Source organism: Dipodomys merriami, unplaced genomic scaffold (genome assembly GCF_024711535.1).
Source record: "Dipodomys merriami isolate MVZ:Mamm:240054 unplaced genomic scaffold, mDipMer1.0.p SCAF_49, whole genome shotgun sequence".
NCBI lineage: Eukaryota > Metazoa > Chordata > Mammalia > Rodentia > Heteromyidae > Dipodomys > Dipodomys merriami.
The window spans coordinates 7,030,588-7,052,896 of NW_027206057.1; the positions used below are offsets into that span (position 1 = coordinate 7,030,588).

The 22,309-nt window shown below is 43.2% G+C and overlaps 1 protein-coding gene across 1 annotated transcript; it reads left to right on the forward strand.

Moving 5' to 3' along the window:
- Positions 1-1,546: 1,546 nt before the first annotated feature.
- Coq10b (coenzyme Q10B) lies at positions 1,547-20,509 on the forward strand. The gene is made up of 5 exons (XM_069995718.1): positions 1,547-1,759; positions 9,289-9,438; positions 12,541-12,733; positions 16,429-16,530; positions 19,454-20,509. Exons 1-5 carry the CDS (start codon positions 1,644-1,646, stop codon positions 19,619-19,621), a joined length of 729 nt encoding a protein of 242 aa, XP_069851819.1. The 5' UTR covers positions 1,547-1,643; the 3' UTR covers positions 19,622-20,509.
- The last annotated feature ends 1,800 nt before the right edge of the window (positions 20,510-22,309 follow it).

A 22,309-nucleotide genomic window follows, 5' to 3' on the forward strand; every position in this document is an offset into this window, starting at 1 on the left:
CTGAAGAATCGAACCCATGGATTCATGTATGCTAGGCAAGCACTCTACCTCTAAGCTACATTCCCAGCTTTTTTTGTATTGTATATAATAATTGCATATTATTTACATACTAATAATATTAGATAATACATACTATATATAGTAATATTACATACTTTCCCCACTAGAGCATCAGATTTATGACTGGACTTTTATTCAATTCTCCAACACCACCTAGTGAAATAAGGAGACTAGAGCTTGGCATCTTAATAAAGTTAATAGACAATGTAGCCTTTCCGAGAACGCTAGAGGTTAACAGAGGACATTCTTTGGATTGCAAATATGTCATGAGTTGTAGGACTCTAGGAAAATCATGATTACCCTAGATAATTGGGGTCCTGATTGTCCCTTATTGTTCCCCTGGATAGTTTGGTCTGCCTGTGTATAATACTTTTGTTAAGGCTGTTAAGGCTTAGCCTCTACCCCAACATGTGATTTTTGTCTTTAAAAGCTTGGTGCAAGGTCTGATCTGGGCAGCAGGTCTTTGGGACAGGACTCCACCATACAGTACCCAGCCCTTTAATAGACTGCCGATTCGACCTCTCAAAATGTGCCTTTTTGGGCTGGGAAGGTGGATCAGTAGTAGCGTGCTTGCCTTGCATGCGTGAGGCTCTGGGTTCGATTCCTTAGCACCACATAAGCAGAAAAAGCTGGAAGTAGCACTGTGCCTCAAGTGGTAGAATGCTGAGCTGAAGAGCTGAGGGGCAGTGCCCAGGCCCAGAGTTCAGGCCCCACGATCAGCAAACAAAAAAGAAAGGGGGGTGCTTCTGTTTTCTCGCTGTAGAACAGTAGGTTTCCCCCCAAATATTTGGATCGATTAAAACTATACTAAACAGCTAGTACTACTATCCTCACTTTTCAGTAAACTATGGCCTTTTGTAGGTTAAATAAGTACCTGGGAATAAATGGGGAAAGTAATGTGCACTCATTCCTGAAATGAGTGAACTAATGCAGAGGTTGTCTTTTGTATGGAATAAGGGAAATTCATAAATTAACACTTCTTGTAGGGGGTACTGCTGTTAGATAACAGCCTTGCCTTACAGCATGACCTCATGTTGCTCTAGCAACAACCCTTGGGTTAAGCACAGCAGGTATTTTAACAATCATTAACGAACAGGACCCTGCCAGTCTCCGCTGCCAGAATCGATAACAAATGTCCAGGTCGACACTCACGAGGCTAGACAGTTACATAATCAGATCAAGGTTTCCACGGGGAAAAGGGCGTGCCAGGGGCTCTCAATCCGCCACAGCTCACTGGCAAACTCGAGGCTGTCGGCCAATCCGGAAAGGAGTTCCTGCTCAGAAGGTGGGACAAACGGTCAACGTGTTACGTAAGTGCACGAGCGAGTGGCAGGAGCCAGGGGGTGTGTCCTGCAGGCTCTGTGCGCCCTTTAATTGGCCGTCAGGAACACGAGGCGTTTTCCATAGGCTCCAAGGCGGTGGGAGCGTGCGTCAGTTTGACGCAATCAGGGAGGGGTCAAAGGGCGTGTCTGGCAGCTGTCCAGGCGCGCCTATTGGCTGGAAGACTCCGAAGCCGGCTAGCCGGGCCAGGCCTTGGGCGGCGCCGGGGGCCTGGTCCCGGAGGGACAACCGGCTTTGGAAAGATGAACATGGCAGCTCGAACCGGTCAGAGGGCCCTGACAAAGGCAGTCTCGAGATGCCCGCCAAAGTCGGCGACAGCGGCGGGCGGCCCGGCGCCGGGATCTGCGCGGAAAGGAAGGTAATGAGCAACCCGGGCACCGCTCGGCCCGGCTGGGTGGCGGGACCGGGGGGACTTGAGGCCGGGGAGCCGAGCCCGAGCCCGAGCATTTACGCACCCGTGGAACAAAGGGTCGCGGCTTTGGCCTTTGGAGACGCAGAGCCGGCGCGCATCGCGGGGCCGGAGCCGGGCCGACCGGTCGGTGCCGTCGGTCTGTGTTCGCGGCTCGCTGTCCTCGCGAGAGCTGGAGAATCGTCACCGGCTACGCTGCCTTGGGAACAGCTGATGGGGGGGAGGGGATCCCGGGACCAGTGGCTCACGCCTGTAATCCTAGCCACCCGGGAGGCTGAGACCTTAGGATCGCGGTTCAAAGCCAGCCCGGGCTGGAAAGTCCGTGAGACTCTTATCTCCAATAAACCACTAGAAAACCGGAAGTGGCGCTGTGGCTCAAGCGAGCCTTGAAGAGCTGAGGGACAGCGCCCAGGCCCAGAGTTCAAGTCCCACGACCGACCCCTCCACCCCCCCCCCCCAAATCCAACTCACTACCAACATAAAACCTCAGCAGCCGATGTCGGGGCTCCTGGCTCTCCTCCCGAGAGCCTGCCGCGGGAATAGTGCGGGTGCCACCGTGGAGGCTGCTCGGCGCTCTTCTGCAGCATCTGCGGGCGCGGGACCGGAGCGCGCTGCTGGCATCCGGCCACCTGCTGTTCCTGAGTGCAGGGGTCAGACAGGCCTTGGCATTTTTTTGGGGTACAGTTCTTTCGCCCATTGGGTGTTTGCAAAACGTAGCCAATCAAGAAGGACTGTATTTTTCACTCCGCTGTAATGTAGACGTTCTGTAACCTTGAATCCGGCTTTGCCTTCGCTTTTTCCTGCTAGTTTCCTTTTGGGGGAGAAAGGGTGGAGATAAAGGCAGAGACATGAATACTTTTCGTAGTTTCCTGTTATGAAAACAATTATAGTTGACGCTGGTGACTCACACCTATTATAATCGTATGCTACGCAGAAGGCTGAAAAGGAGCGTAGTTTGAAGACAAACTGGGCAAGAAAGTCCCAAACTTATTTTCAATTAACCAAGGAAATACCAGAGGCGGGGATGTGAGTCAAGTGGTAAGAGGCCAGCCTTGAGCAAAAAAGCTTGAGGGGCAGCGCCTACGCCCTGACGTAAAGCTCTAAGACACACACACACACACACACACACACACACACACACACACACACACACACACACACACACACACACACACACACACACACACACACACACACACACACACACACACACACACACACACACACACACACACGCCTACGCCCTGACTTAAAGCACACACACAAGTAGCCGGTGCTTGCCTATAATCCTAACTACTCAGGAGGCAGAGATCTGAGGTTCACGATTCAAAGCCAGCTGGGACAGGAAAGTCCGAAAGACAGTTATCTCCAATTAACCACCAGAAAATTGGAAGTGGGGCTGGTAGAGCACTAGCCTTAATCGAAAAAGCTCAGGGACGATATCCACACCCTGAGTTCATTACCCACAACTATTAGAAAAAACTTCAAATAGCTGGGTACTGGTGGCTCATGTCTGTAATCCTAGCTTATCAGGAAGTTGAGATCTGAGGATCACAGTTGGAAGCCAAGAAATAAAGTATTGTAATAAATTATTTTTGAAGATTGAAATTACTATTTAAAATGGGTTCTTTTGTAAACAGTGTAAAGGAAGAAATCACATCTGGCGGAGCCCCCGGGACATTTAAATTCTGTGAAGGATTTTAAAAGTATGAACAGTCCTCCACCTCTCAGACATTAAGTGAAACTAAAATACAACTATCATTTACTCCTATTTTAAGAAATAACCTCAAAAAGTGTACCACGGGCTGGGAAGGTGGCTCAGTGGTAGAGAGAGCTTGCTTTGCATGCATAAAGCCCTGGGTTCGATTCCTCAGCACTACATAAGCAGAAAAAGCTGGAAGTGGCTATGTGGCTCAAGTGGTAGAGCGCTAGCCTTGAGCTGAAGGACAGTGCCCAGGCCCAGAGTTCAGGCCCTATGACCAAAAAAAACCAAAACTCCACAAAAAAAAAAACAGTAGTACCAAGTCTATCAGGCTTTAGATCTGCTTGTATTATGCTTACTAAATAGCAATTTGCTGCCAGTAGTCCCAGCTCCTCTGGAGGCTGAGGCAAGAGGATGGGGTAAGCCGGACAATTCTGGAAAGCCTGGGCAACATTGCGAGTCCTTGTCTCAAAACAAAAAGCTTGTTTGCAAATTAGTGTTAATATAGTTGCTGGCTGTTCTTTTTTTTTTTTTTTTGTCGGTCGTGGGGCTTGAACTCTGGGCCTGGGCGCTGTCCCTCAGCTCTTCAGCTCAAGGCAAGCGCTCTACCACTTGAGCTACAGTGCCACTTCCGGTTTTCTGGTGGTTTATTGGAGATAGGAGTCTCACGGTCTCTCCTGCCCGGGCTGGCTTTGAACCGCGATCCTCAGATCTCAGCCTCCTGAGTAGCTAGGATTACAGGCGTGAGCCACCAGCGCCCGGCTGTTCTTTTTTTTAAAGTAAGTTTTTTTTATTGTGAAAATACTGTACAGAGGGGTTACAGTTACATGAGCAAGGTAATGAGTACATTTCTTACCAAGCATTGTTGCCTCCTCCTGTTTTTCCCTTACCATCCCTTCCCTCCCACCTTTTCTTTTTTTTTTTTTTTTGTCGGCCGTGGGGCTTGAACTCTGGGCCTGGGCGCTGTCCCTCAGCTCTTCAGCTCAAGGCGAGCGCTCTACCACTTGAGCTACAGCGCCACTTCCGGTTTTCTGGTGGTTTATTGGAGATAGGAGTCTCACGGTCTCTCCTGCCCGGGCTGGCTTTGAACCGCGATCCTCAGATCTCAGCCTCCTGAGTAGCTAGGAGCGCCCGGCCCCTCCCACCTTTTCAACTACACTTCCCCCTCCCTCTGCCCACCCCACCCTCTGGCTGTTCTTATATATAGTAAGTAATGAAGAGAGTAGTATTGGAACATTAGTGATTAAAAGTTCTCAATGTGCTCCAGTATTTTTCTCTGGTTAATTATATGGTTCCTTGTATTACACATAACCCTTCCCTCTCCCTCTTTTTTTGTGCAGGTTCTGGGGCTTGAACTCTGGGTCTAGGTGCTTTTTGAGTTTTTTTTTTTTGTCGATCATGGGGCTTGAACTCTGGGCCTGGACACTATCCCTCAGCTCTTCAGCTCAAGGCGAGTGCTCTATCACTGAAGCCACAGTGCCACTTTCAGTTTTCTGAGTGGTTTATTAGAGATAAGAGTCTCAGGAGTTTCCTGCCCGGGCTGGCAAAAAAAAAAAAGATTCAGCAAAAGTGTGATCCTCAGATCTCAGCCTCCTGAGCCACCAATGCCCGGCAATTTGCTGTGTTTTTGTTTGTTTGTTTTTGCCCCCTTTTTTAGCTCAAAGTTAGGGCTCTACCACTTGAACCACAGCTCCATTGACAGCTTTTTGCTGTTTAATGGGAGATACATGACTCAAGGACTTTCCTGTCAGGGCTATCTTTGAACCGTGATTTGAGCCCCTTGAGTAGCTAGGATTGTAGGTGTAAGCCATCAGCTTAAACCCTTTTTTGATGCTGGGATCTAACCCAGGACTTTGCACGTGCTAAGCACGTGTTTAACCACTGAACTGCCCCTTAGCCCTTATTATTGATATTGTAAAAAATCAATGTCCTGTCCAGGGCCCTGCAACCATAGAATGCACTGGGATACTGGGATGGGAATATCTGTTAGATTGCTTCTTCAAACACATATTATTATTTTTTTTCTTTTTTGTTGGTTGTGGGGCTTGAACTCTGGTCCTGGGTGCTGTCCCTCAGCTCTTAACTCAAGGCTAGTGTTCTACCACTTGAGCCACAGCATTACTTCCAGTTTTTTTCTGAGTTGTTTATTGGAGATGAGTCTCATGGTCTTTTCTGCCCAAGCTGGCTTTGGACCAGGATCCTCAGATCTCAGCCTCCTGAGTAGCAACGATTACAAGTGTGAGTCACCAGTGCCCAGCCTAAAGAATGTTTTAGAGGAGTGGTGGATGATCAGTCATTTTATATACCAAATTTACTTTTTCTTCTCTCTTCCTTGGGCTTTGGCTCTGTTGCCAGACTCTCACTCTACCAGATTCCCAAGTAGCTCAGGTACATGCCATCTGCCCAACTCAAATTTAGTTGTCATAATCAATCTAGCCAACAGAGATCCTGGTTTTATTTTGTATGTGATCTCTCTCTCTCTCTCTCTCTCTCTCTCCCCCCTCCCCCTTCCCCTCATCTGTCATGGGACTTGAATTCAGGGCCTGGGTGCTGTCCCTGAGCTTTTTGCTCAAAGCTAGCTTCTCTACTGCTTTGAGCCACAATCTACTTCTGCTTTTCTAGTGGTTAATTGGAGATAAGAGTGTCACAGTCTTTCTTGCCTGGTCTAGCTTTGAACAGCGATCCTCAGATCTCAGCCTCTTGAGTAGCTAGGATTACAGACATGAGCCACCAGCTCACTTTTGATGAATCTTTTTTTTTTTTTTTGCCAGTCTTGGAGCTTGAACTCAGAGCCTGGGCACTGTCTCTGAGCTTCTTTTGCTCAAGGCTAGTGCTCTACCACTTCAGCCACAACTCCATTTTTGGCTTTTTTTGTTTATGTGGTACTAAGGGATCAAACCCAGGGCTTCATGCATCCTAGGTAAGCACTCTACCACTAAGCCACATTCCCAGTCTAAAATACAGTAGCAGAAGAATGCTCTTTTTTTTTTTTTGCTACTCCTGGGGCTTGAACTCAGGGCCTGGGTGCTAACCCTGAGTCTCTTTGTGCTCAGGGAGAGTACTCTACCACTTGAGCCACAGAGCCAATTCAACTAGAATGTAATCTGCCTAAAATTCATGTTTTTGATAGATCTTCAACTAGATTGTAATCTGAAGGCTCATATTTATTCTGTTCACCATTGTATCCTCAGTGACTAACAGTCTAACACAGAATTGGAACTCAGAGCGTATATCAACTAATGAATAAATATAGTACATAAAAAATTGATTCGGGGGCTGGGAAGGTAGCTCAGTGGTAGAGTGCTTGCCTTGCATGCATGAGGCCCTGGGTTCGATTCCTCAGCACCCCATAAGCAAAAAGAAAAAAGCCGGGAGTGGCGCTGTGGCGCAAGTGGTAGAGCGCTAGCCTTGAGCTGAAGAGCTGAGGGACAGTGCCCAGGCCCGAGTTAAGGCCCCACGACTGGACCAAAAAAAAAAAAATTGATTCATGCCCAAGCCCAGAATTCAAGTTCCACTGCCCCCCCCCAAAAAAAAATTGATTCATTTGGGCTAGGAAGGTGGCTCAGTGGTAGAGTACTTGCCTTGCATGCATGAGGCCCCGCGCCCAAGCCCAGAGTTCAGGCCCCATGACCGGATCTAAAAAAAAAAAAGAAAAAAGAAAAAGTCAGCTTTTTAGGAAGAGGACCTTTTGTGTCAGAATCTTCTAACCTAACTGCAAAGTTTTTTTGTTTTTGGCTAGTCCTGGGGCTTGAACTCGGCCTGAATGCTGTCCCTGAGCTTCTTTTGCTCAAAGCTAGAGTTCTACCACTTGAGCCACAGCTCCACTTCCAGCTTTTTCTGTGATTCATTGGAGATAAGAGTCTCATGGAGTGATTTTTTGTTTGTTTGTTTGTTTTGTTTCTTTGTATGTTCCTCCCCCAAGGTATAACCCATTTTCACTGAATTTGATGTGGGTGCCCTACATCTTTGGGGAGGGGAAGGGAAAAACAAAATGCTTAAATAGGGATACAGGTTGACCCATGGTAACAATGAGATGCACAAGACACTATGTTGAAAAACGAACTTTACAATTTAGGTGTATGGGGTAGGAGGAGTGTGGTTGTGGAGGTGGGAGGGAAGGGATGGTAGGGGAAAAACAAAGGAGGAAGTAACAATGCTTGATAGGAAATGTATTCATTACCTTGCTCGTGTAACTGTAACCCCTCTGTACAGTATTTTTACAATAAAAAACGTATTTTTCTTCTTTTTTTTTTTTTTTTTTTTTGTTGTTGGTTGTGGGGCCTCAACTCTGGGCCTGGGCGCTGTCCCTCAGCTCTTCAGCTCAAGCCTAGCACTCTACCACTTGAACCACAGTGCCACTTCCGGCTTTTTCTGCTTATGTGGTGCTGAGGAAGTGAACCCAGAGCTTCATGCATGCGAGGCAAGCACTCTACCACTGAGCCATCTTCCCAGCCCAAAAAACATATTTTTAAAAAAAGTCTTATGGACTTTCCTGCCTGGGCTGGCTTCAAACCCAGATCCTCAGATCTCAGGCTCCTGAGTAGCTAGGATTACAGGTATGAGCCATCAGTGCCTGGCAAGCTTTTTTATGATGCTTAATAAGTTTTTGTTGTTGTTGTTGTTGTTGTTTGCCAGTCCTGGGGCATGAACTGAGGCCTGAGCACTGTCTCTGAGTTTTTTGTTGTTGTTGTTGGTTGTGGGGTTTAAACTATGGGCCGGGGCACTGCCCCTGTCTTCTTCAGCTTAAGGCTAGCACTGTGCCACTTGAGCCACAGCGCCATTTATGGTTTACTGGTGTTTAATTGGAGAAAAGAGCCTTATGGACTCTGAGATCCTCAGATCTCAGCTTTCTGAGTAGCTAGGATTACAGGTATGAGCCACTGGCCCCCTGGCTGCTTTCAATGCTCTTTTTTTTTTGGTCAGTTGTGGGGCTTGAACTCTGGGCTTGGGCGCTGTCTCTCAGCTCTTCAGCTCAAGACTAGTGCTCTACGGCTTAAGCCACAGCACCACTTGTGGTTTTCTAGTAGTTTATTGGAGATAAGAGTCTCAAGGACTTTTCTTTTTTCTTTCTTTTTTTTTTTTTTTGGGGTCCAGTCGTGGGGCCTGAACTCTGGGCCTGGGCGCTGTCCCTCAGCTCTTCAGCTCAAGGCTAGCGCTCTACCACTTGAGCCACAGCGCCACTTCCGGCTTTTTTCTTTTTGCTTATGGGGTGCTGAGGAATTGAACCCAGGGCCTCATGCATGCAAAGCAAGCGCTCTACCACTGAGCCACCTTCCCAGCCTCTCAAGGACTTTCTTACCCAGGCTAGGTTTGAACTATGATCCTGGGATCTTAGCCTCCTGAGTAGCTAGGATTACAGGTGTGAGCCACCAGAGCCCAGCGACACTTTTAAGTACAAACACTTCTAAAATGTAATAGTTTTGCCTGTGTTTGCTAATTATATTTATTACTTAGTATATAAGTACATATATGGATATATGTATGTGTATGTATATATATTTCCATATATGACATATATGTATATATAAGGAATTGATAATAAAATGTTGTGTGTGTATGTCTTTTTTTGGTGGTACTCTAGTTTGAATTAGGAGCTCAAACTTGTTAGGTAAGTATTCTCCCATTAAGGCCATACTCTAGCCTTAAGATATGATAATTTTTTAACTTGTTGGTTAATTTATTTTTACTAGCTAAGATAGTTTTCTGTAATTTCTATAGTTTGAATGTCATCTTAATCTTCACTGTTACTCTAAATCCAGTCATTTTTGTCTTTTAGATATTTAGCTTCCTGTGGTATACTGATGAACAGAACTCTTCCAGTACATACATCCATTTTGCCCAAAGACATATGTGCAAGAACTTTCTTCAAAATTACTGCACCATTAGTAAACAAAAGAAAAGAATACTCAGAAAGAAGAATTATAGGGTTTGTATATACTAATAGTTCTAAAAGATTATTCATAATTTTCTTTAGAGTATTGTGCCTTTCTCTTGAATTGTCTTCCAGACTAAACTCTGCTTTTTCTCTGTTGGCCTTTCCTTACTGTTTCATAAATACTTATTGAATGAATGCAATTATATGGTAACTGTATAGAATGGGTTTTTAACCTTGACATATATGCATATTTATGATTTACATTTTTGTTCAGTGTTCTTTTTGTGGTTGTAAATCAGTTAATTAAAACATACACGAATTTTGTAGCTCACACCTATAATCCTAGCTACTCGAGAGGCTGATATCTAAGAATTGCAGTTCTTAGTTTCTGGGTAAGAAACCCCAGGAGACTCATCTTCAATTAACCACCAGAAAACTGGAAGTGGAGCTGTGGCTCAAAGTGGTAGAACAGTAGCCTTGAGCAAAAAAGCTCAGGGACAACCCCAGGCCATGAGTTCAAGCCTCATGGCTGACCAAAAAAAAAAAAAAATCCCTGGTGTGCATGTGTGTATGTATGTCATATATGCACATTCATATATATGTGAAGGTTCAAATAATCATATTCCAAAAATGCCCATTTGGAATTTAGGTTGTGATCATTGAAATTACTGTATAATTATATGATGAATCATATTCTAAGAGCATTGAGTCTTTGGAACAAAAATAACATCTGACTCTCATTAAATTGTCTTTTATGTATGTCCATAGAATTTTATTGTGTTTTTGTTGACTTAAACCCTAAATTGTTGTTGAATTTATTTCTAGGTTTATTGCTTTTCTGTGCTATCATTTTCTAGCTAGTTCTTGTTAGTATAAGAGAGGTGTTGATTTTTTGTTTATTTCATGGTAGGCCACTTTACTAAATTATTGATTTTTCAGAGTATTAATTCATATCACCCCATATTACCTGGCAGTCAGTAAATTTGGCTCATTCTCTCAGCATGTGTGCTCTGATCATAAACAACATCTTTCTTTTTTCCTCTTTGGTGGTGTTAGGTTTTGGTTGTACCTACTAGGCTGATAACCTTCCACTTGAGCCACACCTCCAGCCCTGTTCTGTTGGAGATGGAGTTTAGCTAACTCTTTTTTTTTTTTTTTTTGTCGGTCGTGGGGCTTGAACTCTGGGCCTGGGCGCTGTCCCTCAGCTCTTCAGCTCAAGGCGAGCGCTCTACCACTTGAGCTACAGTGCCACTTCTGGTTTTCTGGTGGTTTATTGGAGATAGGAGTCTCATGGTCTCTCCTGCCCGGGCTGGCTTTGAACCGCGATCCTCAGATCTCAGCCTCCTGAGTAGCTAGGATTACAGGCGTGAGCCACCAGCGCCTGGCTAGCTAACTCTTTTACCCAGGCTGACCTCAAATTCTAAGCCTCTATATCGTAGCCATCTGAGTAGCCAGAATTAATTACATGAGCAGTTTATGAAACAGTGCCCTGTGTTAGGTAGTTTTGCTTGTGCCTGGGGTCAGCTTTATCCTGCCATATTCCTACCTATGCCTCTCACATACCTGAGATTATAGTACTATTCCCATTTGTTTGTTGCTACTAAATTTTGGATGGCTTCCAACCTTAAATTTTCCCAGTAGCTAGGATTACAGGGTTGAACCACTATATCTGGTATGTTAAACCTTTATTAATATCTATTTGCTGATAGACATTTCCATCCTTTTCCTACTCTAACCATCAATATTGAAGTGAATGTCTTTTGTACTCTGTGGCAGTATTTTTTGAGTAATAAATCACCAAAACTAAAATTTTGGCTTCAAGTAGGAATTTTTAAAATCAATCTAATCCTTTAAGAAAAAATGTTATTATAGGGGCTGGGAAGGTGGCTTAGTGGTAGATTGTTTGCCTTGTATACATGAGGCCCTGGGTTCCATTCCTCAGCATCATATAAGTAGAAAAAGCTGGAAGTGGCACTGTGGCTCAAGTGGTAGAGCAGTAGCCTTGAGCTGAAGAGCTGCGAGACAGTGCCCAGGCCCAGAGTTCAGGCCCCACAACCAACAAAAATAAATAAATAAATAAATAAATAAAATGTTATTATAAAGGTGATGTACAGGGATGGGAATGTGGCTTAGCGATAGAGTGCTTGCCAAGGATGGTGAAACTGTGGGACTGATTCCTCAGTACCACTTAAATAGAAAAAGCTAGAAGTGGTGCTGTGGCCCAAGTGGTGGAGTGCTAGCTTTGAGCAAAAAGAAGCTCAGGGACAGTGTTCAGGCCTTGAGTTCACGCCCCAGGACTAGCAAAAAAAAAAAAAAAAAAAAAGTGATATACAGAGACTAACATAGTTTTTGTAAGGCTGTTTTTGCTGGTACTGAGGGGGCTTGAACTCAAGTCCTCATGCTCTTGCTCAGCTTTTCTTGTGCAGAGCTGACATTCTATCACTTGAGACATCCCTCCAGCCTAGCTTTTTCTGATTAATTGGAGCTGGACTCACACTTTTCTGTCTGGACTGGCTTTGACCCCAATCTAACAGGTCTTAGCCTCTTGAGTGGATAGTAATATAGGCATGAGCTACCAGTGTTTTATTTTGTTTTGTGGTAAGTCTTGTTATATTAACTATACTGGTCTCTTAATTTGTAGGCTAAAATGATCCTCCTGCTTCAGCCTCTGAACAAATGGATTCAAAGCATGTGCTACCACAGAGTCCTTTTCCATTTTCTAAGTTTTCCATATTAACTCTCAATTTTTACTTTTTGAGACCGGATATTGCTATGTAACCCAGTTTATATAGAAATATCTGCTTTCTTGCCTTTACCTCCCCAGTAATGGGGTTATAAGTGTGTCCTCTCACACCAAGGTAAACTCTCACTTTTTAAAAATCAACAAGTAATTAAAAAAATTTAAAACCACATCTGCAGGTCAAGTTCAACTCATGAGTTCCCAAATTCTGATCTCTGCTATATGTTTCTAATTTAGAGTTCTTTGTTGCTTTGAAGTTTATTTAGATGTGATTTCTGTATGCCTATCAAATGATTTATGAATATTATATTCGTATTCAATTAAAGTATTTATCTCAGAACTAGCCGTTAAAACTACTTCTCTCTCTCTCTCTCTCTCTCTCTTTCTCTCTCTCTCTCTGTCCCCTTTTAAAGGTATTCAATGCAGGAAATGTATGATGTAGTATCAGGAATGGAGGATTATAAGCATTTTGTTCCTTGGTGCAAAAAATCAGATATTATATCAAAGAGATCTGGATATTGTAAAACACAGTTAGAAATTGGGTTTCCTCCGGTGTTGGAACGATACACATCTATAGTGACCTTGGTGAAACCACATTTGGTAAAGGTAAGAGTTTTTGTTCTTAAATATTCCCCAAATCATATCAAGTGGATTAAATAACATGTAAAAACTGAAAAAGATGTCTCTAATAATAGGAGGCTGGGCACTGGTGACTCACAACCTGTAATCCTAGTCAGGATTTGACTGAGATCTGAGGATTGAGGTCTGAAGAGAGCTGGGCCATAAAAGCCTTTGAGATTTATTTCCAGTTTAAAAAACTGGAAGTGGAGGCATGGCTTAAGTAGTCAAGTGCAAGGCTTAAGCAAAATAAGCCAAGCAAGAGCATGAAGCTCTTGAATTCAAGCCCCATTATTAATGCGTGCACACACACATATTTTACACATAGAAAAGGAAAGCGAAATTCCATGGACTAATACTCAATATTTTTGAATTCCTCTTTTATGGTGATAAGAACTTTTTTTTTTTTTTTTTTTTTTTGTTGGTCATGGGGCTTGAACTCTGGGCCTGGGCGCTGTCCCTCAGCTCTTCAGCTCAAGGCGAGTGCTCTACCACTTGAGCTACAGCGCCACTTCCGGTTTTCTGGTGGTTTATTGGAGATAGGAGTCTCACAGTCTCTCCTGCCCGGGCTGGCTTTGAACCGTGATCCTCAGATTTCAGCCTTCTGAGTAGCTAGGATTACAGGCGTGAGCCACCAGCGCCCGGCTAAGAACTTTTTTTTAAAGTAACAATACTGGGGTTTGGACTCAGAGCCTTGTGTTTGCTTTATTGCCACTCTACCATTTGACCCAGGCTTCCAGCTCTACTTTTTTTTGGTCAGTTGTGGGGCTTGAACTCTGGGCCTGGGTGCTGTCCCTCAGCTCTTCAGCGCAAGACTAATGGCTCTACCACTTGAGCCACAGCACTACTTCCAGTTTTTGAATGGTTAATTGAAGATGAGAGTTTCACTGGGATTTTTCTCTCCAGGCTAGCTTGGAACTGATCCTCAAATCTCAGCCCCTTGAATAGCTAGGATTACAGGTGTGAGCTATCAGCATCTGGCCTTGATTAATATTCTTATTGTAACTCACACCTGTAATACTAGTTACTCAAGAGGCTGAAATCTGAGGATAAAGGTTTGAAGCCAGCCCAAGCAGGAAAGCCCTTAAAAAAAAATTTCCTTCTTGTCAGTAGCTAAGCATACTATGAACTGCATTTAGCTGTTAATATTTTGTTTTTTATAAATCTATAAAGAGCATTCTGATATAAATGTCTTTTAGTTTGTTGTCCTTGACTCTTGTAATAATGGTTAGACTATGTTATTGACTGATAATGGATTCAAGAGAGCTTAGATGAAGAGAGGACTTTAAGGAACAAACTGCAAATAGATTTTTTTGTTCTTTGGTTTTCAGTTTGAGTATGTGGAGAGATAGACTTTTGTCAGAGAATTGGACCCTGTGTTCTATGATTAGGAAGAGTATAGCTAAGCAAAAATGACTCCTTTAATTGGAGGAAACTATACAAGGACTTGTTTGGGGAATACAGATCTGTAGTGTCAGTAGCCTTACAGGAAGGATATTATTAACTCTTTTTTTTGTTTTTTGTTGGTTGTGGGGCTTGAACTCTGGGCCTCGGGAGCTGTCGCTCAGCTCTTCAGCTCAAGGCGAGTGCTCTACCACTGGAGACACAGCACCACTTCTGGTTTTCTGAGTGGTTTATTGGAGATGAGTCTCAGGGAAAGCCAAGCGGCCGATGGCTCACACCTGTAATCCTAGCTACTCAGGAGGCTGAGATCTGAGGATCACAGTTCAAAGCCAGCCAGGGCAGGAAAGTCTGTGAGACTCTTTTTTTTGGGGGGGGTGTCTGGTCATGGGGCCTGCACTCTAGGCCTGGGCACTGTCCTTTAGCTCAAGGCTAGCGCTCTACCACTTGAGCCACAGTGCCACTTTCGGCTTTTTTCTTTTTTCTTATGTGGTGCTGAGGAATCGAACCCAGGGCCTCATGTGTGCAAGGCAAGCGCTCTACCACTGAGCCACCTTCCCAGTCCATGTGAGACTCTTATCTCTAATAAAACCACTATAAAACTGGAAGTGGTGCTATGGCTCAAGTGGTAGAGTGCTCACCTTGAGCTGAAGAGCTGAGGGACAGTGCCCAAGCCCAGGGTTCAAGCCCCACGACCAAAAAAAAAGAGTCTCATGGACTTTCTGCCCGGGTTAGCTTTGAACTGTGATCCTCAGATCTCAGCCTCCTGAGTAGCTAGGATTACAGGTGAGCTACCAGGGCCCGGCTATTATAAAATCTTAAGGGGAATAATTGTCAAAGAGAAACAGAATAGGCTTGATTGTTTGTTGGCCTCAGGATATACCTTAAGAACTAAAAATGTAAGGTTTAACTGAACTGGAAGTTGTAGCCTTCAGACAGGTATTTTAATGTTGTGCTGCAGAGGAGAAGTGATAATGTACTCTTAAGGTGGGTTATGTAGTAGTGTGATAATGTCTACTTAACATCCAAGAGGCCTAGGTAATGAAGCTGAATTTCAGCCAAAGTCATAACCACTTTGCATGAGGCCCTGGGTTCGATTCCTCAGCACCACATAAGCAAAAAAAAGCCAGAAGTGGTGCTGTGGCTCAAGTGGTAGAGTGCTAGCCTTGAGCTGAAGAGCTGAGGGACAGTGCCCAGGCCCAGAGTTCAGGCTCCATGACCGGACCCCCTCCATCCGCCCCCCTCCCCCCAAAAAACAAAACAAACAAAATAGACATGTCCTGAAGCCATTTAGAAAGAAAGGAGTCAGGGCCAAGGACATGAAGGAAACTGGGTAGCGGAATTGGGAATGAAGAGTGAAGGCAAGACTATTGGTAGTAGGAGAGAATTTAGAAATTGCTCTAGGGATCTATAGCAGAAAACTTATAAGCATTTCAGCTATCATTTCATATTGATAATATAAAGAAGATAATATTTTGCAGCTCAAGGAATATGATACAGGAGTTTAACTTGTGTTAGAAATAAGATTCCAGGGCTGGGAAGGTGGAGAAATAAGATTCCAGGGCTGGGAAAGCGGCTCACTGGTAGAGCGCTTGCCTTGCATGCCTGAGGCCCTGGGTTTGATTCCCCAGCACCACAGAAGCAAAAAGAAAAAAAGCCGGAAGTGGCTCTGTGGCTCAAGTGGTAGAGCGCTAGCCTTGAGCTGAAGAGCTGAGACAGCACCCAGACCCAGAGTTCAGGCCCCACGACTGGACCAAAAAAAAAAAAGAATTCCATAAAATCACTCCTTGTTGTGCGATTAGAGGAGAGAAATCTAAGTAACGAGTGGGTCGTAGCATGGAAAAGAGAATTACAGCCTTTAGGGATTCCAGAAGAAAAAAAAATGACTCATTTTAGTAAGAAATTGCTTCCTAATACCAAGCTATTAAATATCATCATCTCTTGACCTATGAAAGTAATAATCACTTTTTGGAAAAGTAATTCTGTCATGGTAGATTCTTGCTAATAATAAAGATTTTTTTTTGGGGGGGGGTCCGGTCATGGGGCCTGAACTCTGGGCCTGGGCGCTGTCCCTCAGCTCTTCAGCTCAAGGCTAGCGCTCTACCACTTGAGCCACAGCGCCACTTCTGGCTTTTTTCTTTTTGCTTATGTGGTGCTGAGGAATCGAACCCAGGGCCTCATGCATGCAAGGCAAGCGCTCTATCACTGAGCCACCTTCCCAGCCCCTATAATAAAGATATTTAACTGTAGTTTTTAATTTTTAATTTATTTTTAATTTCTAGGCATCCTGTACTGATGGGAAACTTTTCAATCATTTAGAGACTATTTGGCGCTTTAGCCCAGGAATTCCTGGTTACCCAAGAACTTGTACCCTGGATTTTTCAGTAAGTGTTTCATGAAGTATTTGATTTGTTTCACATCTAAAGTGAAATTGTTAAGAAGCAATAATTCTTTTATTGGTTTGAACTCATGGCTTCATATTGGCTAGGAAGATACTCAACCACATGAGGTGCAATCATTGCTATATTTTACTTCTTTGAGACAGGGTCCTGCTATGAAGTAATGTTGGTTATGCTATATTTTACTTCTTTGAGACAGGGTCCTGCTATGAAGTAATGTTGGTTAGTTTTACCCTGTAACCAAAGTTGACCTCAGTGCTAGGATTACAGGTATGTACCACCATGCCTGGCTAATCTATTTTTTTAGAACCAGATGCCATGATTATCTGATATGTATAGAAATTGCTAAAATATGATTTAAGAAATTTTATTTATTTTTTTTGTTGGTCATGGGGCTTGAACTCACAGTCTGGGTACTGTTCCTAAGCTCTTTTGCTCAAGGATAGTGTTCTACTACTTTGAGCCACAGCACCACTTCATGTTTTCTGGTGGTTAATTGGAAATAACAGTCTCACAGGTTTTCCTGCCTGGACTGGTCAGATCTCAGCCTCCTGAGTAGCTAGGATTATAGGAATGAGCCACCAGTGCCCAGCATGTTTTTTTGTTTTTTTGCCAGTCCTGGGGCTTGAACTTAAGGCCTAGGCACTGTCCCTAGGTTTCTTTTTTTGCTCAAGGCTAGCAGTCTATCACTTGAATCACAGCACCACTTCCAGTTTTTTCTGTTTATGTGGTACTGAGAAATTTATGTATACTAGGCAAGCACTCTACCACTAAGCTACATACTCAGCCCCAATATTTTTTTAATCTCAAATTTCTTATTATAGAATACCTTTTTTTTGCATTAATGCTAATGATTTTTTCCATTCTATTTCCTACAACATCAAACGTTATTCCTTCTTATTACTACTTTTTCTAAGTCCATAGATTTTAATTACTATATTAACTCTTATCCCATCCATAATCTGGACTGGGAATATAGATTCAGCAGTAGATACTTGTCTAGCATGCATGAGGCCGTGGGTTGGTCCTCACCAGTACCAAAAATAAGATATATGCCATAATTTAGCTACCAGCTTAATATTACTTACAAACATTTAAGGCTGAGGTTGTATTTCAAGATGTAAAGAGCGGGCTGGGAAGGTGGCTCAGTGGTAGAGTGCTTGCCTTGCATGCATGAGGCCCTGGGTTCAATTTCTCAGCACCACATAAACAGAAAAAGCTGGAAGTGGCGGTGTGGCTCAAGTGGCAGAGCACTAGCCTTGAGCTGAAGAGCTCAGGGACAATGCCCAGGCCCAGAGTTAAAGCCCCAGATGTAAAGAGCCTGCTTAATTTGTATGAGGCCCTGAGTTCAACCCTAAATACAAAATAAAGCCAGTACAGTTAGTACAAAACAAAATAATGCCTCTAGGAGGTGGTGACTCATGCCTGTAATCCTAGCTATTCAAGGAGGATGAGGTCTGAGAATTGAGGTTTGAAAGTAATCCAGACAAAGTCAAGAGACTCTTACCTCCTGTTCACTATCAAAAAAAAATCTGAGGGGCTGGGAAGGTGGCTCAGTGGTAGAGCGCTTGCCTTGCATGCTCGAGGCCCTGGGTTCGATTCCTCAGCCCCACATAAGCAAAAAGAAAAAAGCTGGAAGTGGCGCTGTGGCTCAAGTGGTAGAGTGCTAGCCTTGAGCTGAAGAGCTGAGGGACAGCGCCCAGGCCCAGAGTTCAGGCCCCACGACTGGACCCAAAAAAAAAAAAAAAAAAAAAAATCTGAGGGCTGGGAATGTGGCTTAGTGGTAGAGTGCTTGTCTAGCATGCATGAAGCCTTGGGTTCCATTCTTCAGTACCCCATAAACAGAAAAAAATGGAAGTGGCTCTGTGGCTCAGGTGGTAGAGCACTAGCCTTGAGCAAAGGAAGCTCAGGGACAGTGCCCAGACCCTTAGTTGAAGCACCACAACCAACCAAAAAACAAACAAAAAAGCTGGTATAGAGGTATGGCTTTAATGGTAGAGAGCAGGCTTTGAATAGAAAAGCCAAGTCAGATTTTTGCCTTGAATTCAAGCCCCAGTACCTGCACCAAAAAAGAAAAAAGTTTGGCATGGTTGCTAACTCCTTAAATCTCAACTTCTCAGGAGGTGGAGATTGGGAGGATCAAAATTTGAGACCAGCTTGAGGAAAACATGACCCAATCTGAAAAGTACAGTATTACACATGGCTCATGTGGTAAAGAGAATCTCTGCCTAGCAAGCAGTAGCCTGTAAACTTAGTTACTCAGAAGGCTGAGATCTGAGGATCACAGTTCAAAGCCAGCCCATGCAGGAAAGTCTGTGAGACTATTTTTTTTCTGAGACTCTTATCTCCAATTAACCACCAGAAAAGCAGAAGACTCAAGCAGTAGAGTGCTGTCCTTGAGCTGAAGAGCACAGGGACAGCACCCAAGCCCAGAATTCAAGTCCCATGACTGACCCTTCCCCCCCCCCTCAAAAAAAAAAAAAAAAGTTAACCACCTACCCTGTTGCTTTGTGGGATGAGGCACACTTACGCACTTATAGACAGCCTCATCTACCTCAACTTCTCTTAGGAGCAACAGCTATGAAACTAGTCTTTTCCATTCTTATTTTCCTTTGGAGGGTAGGCTGGATCTAAAAGGGAAGAAACAAGTGATAAATGTGTTTTTTAGCGAAGTTTTTCTTCTCCAGACTCCATAGAGGCAGACTGTGCCGTGAAATGAGGTTACTACAGCCCAGTGTGTGTGAGCTTTTGTGCTAAGGTAAAGAATATCCCCTTCTGGTGGGTCCTGAAATCTCAGCTGTAGCCACACACTTCTTCCTTAGGTTCCTGAATCACAGTGTCAATGTTATCCTGAATGAAAATCTAGCAAAAGAAAAGTCTTTTCCAATTTTTAATATTTTTCTTACAGATTTCTTTTGAATTCCGCTCACTTCTACACTCTCAGCTTGCCACATTGTTTTTTGACGAAGTTGTCAAACAAATGGTAGCCGCCTTTGAAAGAAGAGCATGTAAGCTGTATGGTCCAGAAACAAACATACCTCGGGAATTAATGTTTCACGAAGTTCATCATACATAAAGGGAAAAAAGAACCAACGACACCTACTATTCACTTTGTTAACTTTTAGGAAGAGGTTTCATGATGTGTTTTCAGAAGTCAGAAAACATTTTTAAAGCCAGCTGTGATTATAAACCTGCTCCATTGAAAATTTGTACATAGAACATGGACTCTCTTGAACATACAATTATTTCTTCACTCAAGTGCAATTCAAACTAATGTGTACATTCACAGGTTCTACATTTATAATAGAATGTCATCACTATTGCTAGAACACTGACGTCACTCTTCTGAGCAGAAACTGAGGCTAAATTTAAACCTTGTAGGTATTACCTTATATGAGATAGTGGTACTCATACAATATATGTTATGTTCATCATATCATGTTTTAAGTTATTAAATTCAGAGTATTTGTAACTTATTTTTGTGGGGCCTGTCATATAGCTTAGAATACTTAAGTCTTCATATATTTAAAGTTAAAACTTTGATTTAACTGTTCATGAAGGTTCATTAGTATTTTTGCTTTCTTAAATTGTTCTTTAGTAATAGCAGTAGAAGTAATAGTTTTAGTAGTTACTGTAGTGCTATAGTGAAGTTAGTTTCTAGATAGTGTTTTGTTGTTGTGGGTCTTTTCTTGTGTGTCTGGTTTGGTTTTTGTCTGGTCCAGAGCTAAGTTATTTTCCCAAGAGTTCACAACATTCTCCTAGGTACTTGGGCTTCACTTTCAATAATGCTAATCATGTGTCAAGTTTTGTTTACCACAGAAGCTTATTAGGTCTCCAACATTATGCCCTCCCTATTTTCTATTTATTGTATATACTCACTTTCAGTAAGTTCTAAGCTTTTTTAAAAAAAATCAATATAGACTGAAGTACTAGCTTAATAAAGTTAATTTGTTTATTTTTTGTACAGTTACTTTGGTTATTGAAATCTTAACTTGTTTCAGTTTTCTTTCAATTCCTGTTTTTTGGTGGTACTGGTTTTTAAACTCAGGGACTCATGCTTACCTAGCTTAGCTCTCTAATACTTAAGCCACAACTCCAGTCTGGCTTTTTTCTGATTATTTTAGAGATGGTACCTAGCAGACATTTCTGCTCAGGCTGTCCTCAAACATAACTTCCAAATCACAACCTCCTAAGTAGGTAAGATTACAGGTATAAGCTATGGCATCTGACTGGCATTTCATTTCCTAGCATATTTCTATAGGCTCAAGGCTCTGGGTTTGATCCCTAGCTTTCCATATATTTGTATACACATACATGACATATACATACATACATATATATATATATATATATATATATATATATATATATATATATACATATACACACACTATATCTATCACATGTTTAAAAAAATAGGATTACAGGTGTGAACCACTGGCATGCAACATGATATTTCTTGGACTTCTGTTTTCTGATTTCTCAGCTTGAAACATCTTGAATCTGTTGAAAGGCATGAAAGGACTAGGGAAAATTAATAGTACAGCAACACAAGCTACAATCAAAGGCAACATGCCAGCTCTAACTCACCTCATTGAACTCTTACTGAGTTTTCAGAAAAGAGAGGACTACTAGCTATGTCTACTGAAGATAAACAAGTTTGGGTGCCTACACGAAATGCAGTTTAGATACAAACTGTTTGTTGGATTTATCCTCCACAAAGTCAGGTAAGAGATGATTCTTTGGAAGAGTAGAAAGAACCACCCTCAACTCAGGTTGCCAAGAGGACAGGTTGCTTAGGGGTATGGGTTGAAATCAACCAGGGAGGGTATTTGGATCCTGGGGTTGGTTAAGGTTTTAATTAATGAGCTTACTGATTTTGAAAGGATGTTATAAAGGCAAAAATTAATGAGTCAAAAATTAGCAAAGAACAGCTACCAAAAGTCCCTCACCTCTGTGCCTTTTTTTTTTTTGTTTTTGTTTTTGTTTTGTTTTTGGTGCCAGTCCTGGGGCTTGAACTCAGCACCTGAGCATTGTCCCGAACTTCTTTTGTCCAAAGCTAGCACTCTACCACTTGAACCACAGCACCACTTCCAGGTTTTTCTGTTTATGTGGTACTGAGGAATTGAATCCAGTTTCATGCATGCTAGGCAAGCACTCTACCACTGAGCCTCATTCCCAGCCCCTCTCTCATCTTCCTGAGTAGCTAGGATTACAGGGGTGGGGTGAGCTACCAGTGCCAGGCTACCATCTTTTCTGTCCTAGGGCTTGGACTCAGCCTGGGTACTGTCTTTGAACTTCTGTGTTTTCGAGTTACGGAATATAACTCCATGGTAAAGGCAGCCAGGAGAGGAAGAGTAGTCTGATAACAAGGCTCCCCATACTAAGAGAGCCCATCCCCATGAAGGTTGATCAGGGGCTGGTAAAGAAATTTGATTTGAGGGGCTGGGAAGATGGCTCAGTGTTAGAGTGCTTGCCTTACATGCATGAGGCCCTGGGTTCGATTCCTCAGCACCACATAAACAGAAAAAGCTGGAAGTGGTGCTGTGGCTCAAGTGGTAGAGTGCTAGCCTTGAGCTGAAGAGCTGAGGGACAGGGCCCAGGCCCAGAGTTCAGGCCCACGACCAACCTGAAAAACAAACACAAACCAACCCTAAGGCTGGGATGTAGCTCAGTGGCAAAGCGCTTACCTAGCAGTGCAACGTCCTAGGTTCAATCCCCAGTACCAAAAAAGAAAAGACAAAAAAATATACAGTTAAAAAAA